This window comes from Anneissia japonica, unplaced genomic scaffold, assembly GCF_011630105.1.
Source record: "Anneissia japonica isolate Jap-2015-1 unplaced genomic scaffold, ASM1163010v1 scaffold1511_len2985839_cov193, whole genome shotgun sequence".
NCBI lineage: Eukaryota > Metazoa > Echinodermata > Crinoidea > Comatulida > Comatulidae > Anneissia > Anneissia japonica.
This window is the reverse complement of record NW_022685291.1, coordinates 970,801-979,860: the sequence shown is the minus strand read 5'-3', so window position 1 is coordinate 979,860 and position 9,060 is coordinate 970,801. Positions and strand designations below refer to the sequence as shown.

The 9,060-nt window shown below is 35.2% G+C and overlaps 2 protein-coding genes across 5 annotated transcripts in view; one reads left to right on the top strand and one right to left on the bottom strand.

Annotated features, from left to right (window-relative positions):
• The window catches only part of LOC117110069 (histamine N-methyltransferase-like), a 6,962-nt gene extending 5,065 nt beyond the window's left edge, over positions 1–1,897 (bottom strand). Inside the window, exon 1 of the mRNA XM_033252654.1 lies at positions 1,663–1,897. Coding sequence (XP_033108545.1) covers positions 1,663–1,840 — 178 coding nt within the window. The 5' untranslated portion in view covers positions 1,841–1,897. The remainder of the gene's footprint in view (positions 1–1,662) is intronic.
• Positions 1,898–3,793: 1,896 nt separating this feature from the next.
• LOC117110044 (zinc finger RNA-binding protein-like) overlaps positions 3,794–9,060 on the top strand; it is a 24,075-nt gene continuing 18,808 nt past the window's right edge. For all 4 annotated transcript variants that reach the window (XM_033252635.1, XM_033252627.1, XM_033252618.1 and 1 more), the window contains exons 1-4: positions 3,794–3,945; positions 5,666–5,854; positions 6,736–6,905; positions 8,915–9,050. In XM_033252635.1, coding sequence (XP_033108526.1) covers positions 3,827–3,945; positions 5,666–5,854; positions 6,736–6,905; positions 8,915–9,050 — 614 coding nt within the window. In that variant the 5' untranslated portion in view covers positions 3,794–3,826. The remainder of the gene's footprint in view (positions 3,946–5,665; positions 5,855–6,735; positions 6,906–8,914; positions 9,051–9,060) is intronic.

Genomic DNA, 9,060 nt, shown 5'->3' with positions numbered 1-9,060 from the left:
TAGAGGCATAGTAATGATGGGTGCACGTATATCCCGAATAGTAAAAAACAATATGAAGTTATTCAAAATAAGGATGAACACGGTTGCCATTTCAGTTCAAAGAATATTTCAGCTCCTGCTCTCTTCTTCATCGTTAACCGTAAATATATATACAGTATATATGATCGTTATCAAAAGTATTGTCATATTCTTGAGTTGTATTAGCTGTTTATAGTCTCATCGATCATTTGGAAACGTAAGTCAAAATTTCATGAAAAATATATTTTTCAATGTAACGAGTGGAATGTCTTTATCCGATCTACAACTTTTGAGTCAACAGCAACAGGTGTCATTCAGCAAATTATGGGTAAAGTCGTTAAAATTACTTCAAAATAGAGCAGGTATAAGCACAGATTTACTTCAAGTAATTATACTCGATGTAATCCAACTGTACTTTGAATACAATCCGTTAAACTTTCAACTTTGCACCTGGTAACAGTAAGTCAGTTAGCCAACCCGCATTTTCCAATAAACTTAGAACTGTCTTACGTTTGAGGGTGAAATCTTTTTTCTCTGTTGTGGAATTTCTCTTTCTGGTATTGTTTTGTTTATATTTTTGTCATCAAAAACATCAACAATAACAAAAACATACAAATTAATACGCAATTGCTCTTCCACCATGACTGGCTATAATGTTTAAATCCATAATTTTTTTTATGACATAAAAACGATTTACTTGTGATAATTTTTAAATGATATATAATATTTCTATCTTTTTCTTTAAGCATACATTGTCAACCATTTCAAAAAGTTTTTTCTCTCTTCAATAGAGGGAGTCTAATTGGAGGGAATACTTTATAATAGAAGATAAGCATTGGAGGAACACCTAATGTTAAAATATAGACATTTCTATCTAGGGCCTCAGAAATGTAGTCTTTAAATGGAGGTGGTCTTCCCTTGTTTCTGCAAGAGTGACTTTGGAGTTACACAAACGGGTGTTTTCATTTCATACTACCATGTATTTAAACCAGTGAGATATATTTCATACCTCCCTGTTTAAACCCTGATGACGAACAAGAAATATCATCTCAGGCTTAATCTAGTGCAAGGTGATCAAAGCTGCTTAAAAAAAAAAAAACCATTATTATTGATTGCTTAGTATCGGACAAACGCCATTAGCAGGATAGGTGCGTTAGCTGAAGTATTCAATTTGCAAACAGTATAATTATGGTTACGTTTGCATCTTAGCATAGGCCTACAAATTAAATGAAAATAGCTTAGATTATTATGGCTAAATATAATTTAGAGTTGGCTTAATTTAATTACTGTAGGCCTATTACATTAAAAGAAAATATGGAATTAACAGGGTTATTAAGGCCAGGGTATGGCCTGATTCCTGTCGAAATTATGATGATAATGATGATAATAATAATAATGTAATAATTATTATGGTTATAAATATTATCCTTATACTCTGATTTCTGGAAAAGTAGTTCCAAGTGTTTTTTATTTTCTTGAACAAGTATATGTAGGCCGAGATGAAAACATGAAAACGAAGCTAGGTCTATAATAATGACAAAAATACAGAATAATATGACTAATATCACATTTATAATATAACTTTTGATCAGTTAATAGTAAAATGTAATGCATACGGTATAAAGCCTAAGTAAGGTATCTTACCTGAAGAACTTCCAACTCCTAACGTTCGAAGTTTGTTATCTTGAGTCTTCAAGTTTTCAACAACGAATTTTACAAAAACTGTTTGAGTCAGTTCTTTCATAATTTCGAGCTTATTCAGGCGAGATTGAAACACATTGTAGGATTTTATATAATACGCAGGATCTTCGAATAAATACATGTTATGTGGTGTTTACTTCTTTTAACAAACAATTATTTGTTATAGTAAACACCGAATGGCAATCTACCATGAAGCGCGGTGCCGCTCGGTATTTATAGGTGTGTCTACATGATTGTGATTGGTCAAATACACATGATCATGATGTGATTGGCCAAATACGCAAAATCGCAGTAGTTTATAGGCTTGTCAGGAAAAATTTAATCCGGGACAAAAATCGGTCCGGCGGATTTGGCCTCATAATTACTTGCCAAATGTAGTCCACATAAGCCAAAATCAGTCCGGAAATTTACTTTGCTGTGCTCAGCACACTTGGGCATCTTACGTCCGCAGTAGATTCCTAAGCTTTTGTAGACGCGCATATATGATCTAGCCAATCACACATGATGTCCATAGCTGAAGCCTGAATTCGCGTATACATCACCCTATATAACAGTTTAAGATCGGCATGTACGGTACAGTATTTGGGTTTAGTATATATAGGCCTATTGTATTTTATTCAAACATCCAAAAGTAAACAGCAATTATACATAGAATGAACATATGTAAGTTAAGAATATGATTAAAGTAAAAAGCAGATTATATCTGCGGACGGTAAAATTGAAGTTAGCACGTCGGCCTTTTCTGTTCCCCAATTTTTATACTAACCAAAAGAACTTCTTTCCTATTGAATAAAGTCAGCTGTGATTCTGTGAAATCCGTCTCCGCTGTTAACACAGATCCTATATAGGCTACAAATTGTATATAGTTTATTGTATGTAGGATCTGTGCTAATACTAAGGTGATATATGCAAAATAGGCTTCAGGTTGAACGCTATCACATTTATAGTGATTGGTCGCTCATTTTCAATTTTCCCACCAAAAAGCTTTTCCCTCAAAAAAATCAATGCGGACCCGGTAAGTAAGCACTCACTGTGCTGTAATGGTTGAGTACCAAACTCGTATAGTGTAGCACTGGTGTATGCGGAACGATTTAGGCTAAGCCATGTCCTGGCCGGACCAATATTATCCATGGAGGACTGATTTTGGCCAGCCAAAATCGGTCCCCTGGACAAATTTTAGCGGCCAAAATCAGTCCGGGGCCCGGACCGATTTTAGCCCGGACCAATTTTGGCGTGACAGGCCTATAGTTACAGTACAAACCGTTGGCATTCTTCCATGCTTAGACCCAGCATAAAATACTTAATGCCCCTCATGACTAAAACAGAATTAATTAAGCGGGTGGTCAGACCAACGCTTTTCCACTGAGATTTAAAGATAATTAATGTCCTCCTCAGACAAAGTATTTCAAGGACCAACATATATCCTAGAAGAACATCCTAACCTCAAATTAGTTATATAGAATACTGGTGATGCAGTTTAAAAGAATGACCTCGGGTATTTTTAGAAGTATTAAAATCAAAAACAAATCCACAGAAACATTGTCAAAGCCTCGAGCAAATCTAAAAGCCTGAAGAATATCAGCTCTCTGCCGACGATAACTTAGTGGTGGTAAATTTGGCTCGCAATAATTGATATGGTAAATGTCTAAATTCTGAAAACATTCTAGAAACTCATTTATGTTAATATCAACACACTATTTTTCTGACCCTTCGGAAACCGAAAGATGTGTATAATGACACATTTTGTTAATTGGTGTTACCAAACCTTTACTAAAAAACCTATTTTGTATGACTTTTTTTGGCTACATGTTTTACTAAATAATTACAAAAATACTAAGCTAACAACCTTTTCGTCTGATACATTTTCAAACTGACCACATACAAATAAAACACCAATTAAAATTTCAGATATTATTCATTTTGTATTTGGGAGTTATTCAATGTACTAGTACTAGTAGGCCTATTGTACATGGAATATACAGTAGATGGGTATGTCGGTACGGTACACAGTTTCATTGTTTGTTTCGGTCCGCCATCGTTTCTTATTTTACAACGTGCTGTTATTCCCGGATTCGTTTTTTGTCGGCAAGTACTCGGATATGCTCGTATGCAAATACATGTGCGTGGGGCTTCTGCACTGGTTTTTTTCGGCGGCGGTACTCTCTTGGAATCGACCATGGCTTCTGGTGGATATTTTGGCTTTACTCATGGCGGAACCCAGTACAGGTTTGTTATTAGATTACCTTACTTATTTTAGATGTTATCCTAAAACGAACTGAAACATACTTTGTTACTAAAAGCCTCAAATTAGCACTATTTACGTACTATTTACGTAGGCTACCTCACTCAATCAGCCAACCAGGAGGCAATTAATGCTTTTCGAGCTCCCCCACGCCTTTCTTCCATAATCTCATTTATTTATTTGGTTTTGCTCTGCCTAAGAAAGAAGCGGTTCTAATAAATTTTATCACTCTAGGCCTGTCGAAAAACCGTATTTTACACAGCATTAGGTTAGTTCCAAATCTAACCCAGAAAAACTAATCCAGAATTCGTCCAAATCGTCGCTTTTCTCCACTTAAAATTAATTTTCAGTGCTGATTCTCATGCGTGTGTTGAAAGAATAGGCCTAGTAGTAGCAGGTCACTTCGGCCCAAAACCTGTTTAATGATTTCTGAAAGACAGCGAAAAATATCAACAATATAATTATCAATTTAAAAAAATAAATTGGACAATATCACTATATGAAAGATAGTTTTTATAAAAACAACTGTTGTTATTTAAAGTTTCCTTGTTCCATAGAAGTGTTTTTCTACCGTTTCTGCTAGTTTTGTTAATACCTTAGATATGAGTTCATTTTTTGAGGCACACTATGAGTTATGATCTTGCGGGTTTTGTGCCTTTAAAGTCAGAAAATTCATGTACAAAACAGCACAACAAAAAAGAATGCAAGGCCAATCAGATAAGTCAGAATTGTACAGTACCCAAGAACCGGGATATGACCGGTTGAGCCGCCAACAGGTAATTTCTATGGAACGCCAAGCACGTCTCTCAGTGAATGTAGTGCGGCTCTCAGTGAATGTAGTCGGCTTGCCGATGTCATCAGTGAATGAACCCCCCGGATACCAGTTACATATTCATCCCACAGCCTTGTCAGTCGTTGATTTGCTCGTATATTGCCCTTCGTGATGTTGAAGTTGTGTAATTGAAAATTAGAATTTTGATTCTTTTATGTACTACATTTTTATGAAAATAAATGAAGTTGTATAATTTCAAAATTGTATTAAAAATGTAATTGTATGTACTACATTTTTTATAAAAAATAAATTAAGTTGTATAATTGCAAATTCGTATTAAAAATGTGTTTATTTACGTTTGGTTTGCAGCGTATTTCAGTTAACTTATTCGTTATTTGTACTATTTTGTTAAATTATTTAATTAAATTATTTATTATATATAAGTTTAACAAATAGTACTAAAATAAAAATATATAAATTATAAAACCATAGTAAATACTGTATAATAACATAGGCCTAACACATTAAAATTTATTGTTTATAGTCATGCAAAATTGTATTAAAAATGTAATAACTTGATTATTTTTTACATTTGGTTTGCGGCGTATTTCAATTAACAATTAAATTGAAATAATTGAGTAAATAAACTGAAATACATCCCAAACAACAGTACCAAGAAGGAATAAGTTAATTGAAATACGCCGCAATTAACGCACTACATTCACTGAGAGACGCGCTTGGCGTTCCATAGAAATGACCGGCGGCTCAACAGGTCATAATCCCCAAGAACATGGAAGATAAAGATGTTTTACGGTACTGTATACTGATAGGTTCGGATCTGTTTATTTCAAAATTTTGTAATGACTATATCATGAAAACTAATTATTATGTCTAGCATATAAAAATCTCGTAATAATTTCCATTTTTTACAGTGCTCAGCAAGCAGCAGCTGGTTCATATGCAGCACAACCTGCCCAACATGCAGGCTATGTGCAGGCTCATCAGGCTCATCAAGCACCAGCATATGCCACTGCAACTGCTGCACCTAGAGCTGCGGCTACTGCTACTGTCTACGAGGCTAACTACCAGCCAGCTCATGCTGCCGGAGGCTACACCTATGGGTAAAAATCTATCATTTCAGACATGGATATTCATTGTTATTACTGTTGTTATTATTAGTACTTTGTATTACCATATTAGTTTTATTATTTGTATTGTTTATCGGTAATAGTATTATGCCCCATAAAAAAAATTATTAGTTTATCACCCGCTCCCTCATCACTTTTGGAAAAAATCTGATTGTTTTTTTTTTTCAATTAACATATATTTTCATTTCAAACGGTCCTTTTTCCATCTTTTTCCACTTAAAAAGCTCAGGGTTTCTTGCAAATATGCTTACTGGTACAACAAAAACATATTTTTTAAATATAAATTTGATTCCATTCTTATGACTTTTTATTATGTGTTTCTAACCATTGATTTACTGTACTTGTGATCATCGGTAAAAAGGGGGCAGGATTAGCAAAAAAAAACCCAAAAAAAACCTCCCTCCCTCATCAGTTTTTATTCTTTGATAGGGTGATAAACTAATACTGTAATTTGTTTTATGGGGCCTTAATAATAGGTTATATTGAAGCTATATGATATAGAAAGAGTGTTTAAGTGTTAATGGATAAAAATAAGTTAAAATTAATGGTGATGATTATCATCTGATTGGTAATGCTATTATTGTTGTATGGTTATTAGTGTTATTAATAGTTACAGTTTTTAGTAATAATATTAATAGCTTTACCATTAAAAGTAGTGATACAATATGATTTATAGAGACTCTATAGGTGATATCAAAGAGTATTTCTGTGTATTTATTATAAGGATAATGATAACCACCTTAAGTCGATAATAATTGGGTGATGATTCCAGTTGGTAATGTTCTTTGTGAAGTGTATTTGTTGTGTTGTATTTTAAAAATAACTATGATATTGTTGTAATTTGCCATATATAGAACCACTCAAAGACAAGATGCAGCACAAGTAGTCTCAACCCCAGCCTTTCGTGATACATACGCTACATATGGTCAGACATCTGCCACCCCGGCTTACGAGAAACAAACCTACTATCAACCACAAACCACACAACAGCATTCCTCGACCGACGGCTACTATGCTGCTCCAGGTAACACCGGTTCATCTCTATACTCGTATTAATATATTTTGCAGAATTCTCAACATAGAATTCAGTTAATGCAGCCTTACATGAAATTTATGCTCATATAAATGATCCAATAACCACTTTTCTCGAATACACACAGTTTTCGAATAAGTGACAGACCAAACATGTTTTTGCCAAGCACTTAAAACTTGGTTGCCATACAATCGCTACACTGTCGCTACAGTGTTTTTTCTGCAATTGTTGCACTGCGAATGCTGTCCGGGACACAATCCGGAACACTTCCTGATTCAACTGACCAATCAGCGTCGCTAAAGGAGTGTGTAGCGATTTTTATGGAAACCAGGTTTTCGTTTGCTTTCCTTAAAATGGCTACACTGTCGCTACAGTGTTTTCAGTGCAATCGTTTTAGTGCTTAGCTATCGCCGACGCGATTGGGAAGGCTCTTCGCACCACCGAAAGCTGTTGGCGATAGTGCAGCCCACGAATTTCACGTCGGCAATTGCCGACCATATTGCCGAGCCAGAATTGCTACAGGGCGGCAATTTTTTGCTGACCTAGGCCTAGATTTCTTTGCTTCAAAAACTGCTTGGAAAGTCAACAACTTTGACTGACACTGGCTATAGCAGACACTAAATTTCATGTACGTCATCAAACCAAGGTAATTGGTGGTTCATAAAACAGATTTGTTTGTACAATAACTATTTTTAATAGGCATGCAGTACATACAATTTGAATACAATCGTCTTGTCTTTCTCGCCTAGTCGTTTCGTAGGCTAGGCCTAAGTAGGAATGACGCTAGCCAGCCAATGCCTACAACATTGCCCAATTGAAGCCACGTTTGCCGCGTAGATCGTAATGCTTATCTAAATCTATTATTTGTCTTCATTGCAAAAAGCAATCATGATCGCATCGTGACTTCACTACTGTACATGTGTGGAAAATCCCTGATAGATCATTCTGGGCATGCGCATGGACATGCATGGGCAGTTTTGAAGTAGCCTGTGATGATATGATCGTATAGTACCTTTTACGAAAGTGATATTTCCCATGCCAAATATAACGATTAAACGAACGCTAAAACGAAATTTATTCGGCGATTTTCTTATGTAAAACATATGTATTATACTACACTATTAAATTAATACAAGTACAGTACAACCATTCTTTCACCAGCAATATATTGATTTAATAGAGAAATTAACAAAATCACAATCTGTAGATGGCGATGTATGGTCGAGCGTTCGGAAAAATCATAGTTTATACTATATAGGCCTAGGTAGTAAAAAATTGCCGAGGCTGCCAACCTCGGAGAATTTAAAGTCGGCTAATTTTTTCCTAATTTTATGGGCTGGATAGTGTGTAGCGATCTTATGGGCACATCTTTATTGGTCAGTTTGAATGATGGTGCATTCCCAATTGCGTCGTGGACAGCTAAGCAGTGCAGGGATTGTAGTGGAAATGCTGTAGTGACTGTGTAGCAATTCTATGGAAACCAGGCTTAAGTATATCAGCACTGATGTGTTTATTAAAGTCATATTTTATTTGGAATTTGTGGTGGTTAATTAAGAGTTGATATCCAATATGCTTTGATGTTTTGTATCATCGTTTTAACCTTTACTGATTTACCATGGATTAAGTGTTACTAATGTAATGTCAATTGGTCGTTAAATACATGGTGCCATTAGCACTAATAATTAGTAGTTAGCACCACTCTCAAATAACCACCATTCTCGATTGAGCTCCACACTAAAGCCTCCAAAAATTGTATTAGTTCCACTGCGCTTATTAGATCATTTAAAGTAAACATATTACATGTTTCTTGCCTTGTGACTCATACATGAATTAAAAAATGTATAAGCTTAACTGATCTTCAATGTCTTAAAATTTCCTTATTTTTGATTGCAAGTACTCTTACTGTATTACAAATCATCCCTGCCGTGGATGACAAGTCACCATTAAAATTTATGAAGTACCATTACCTTATTTTATTTTTTCTTTCATCATTGTTTTAGTGGCTGTGAAGGCAACAGCTGCTTATGGTTCAGGGGGTGGATTCACCACGCATCAGCCTGCACCAGCAAAGCCCGTCCAGCAACCTAAGACAGTTGCAGCCTCTTACACATTCTCCACCCAAACCACAGTCCCCACATATACCACT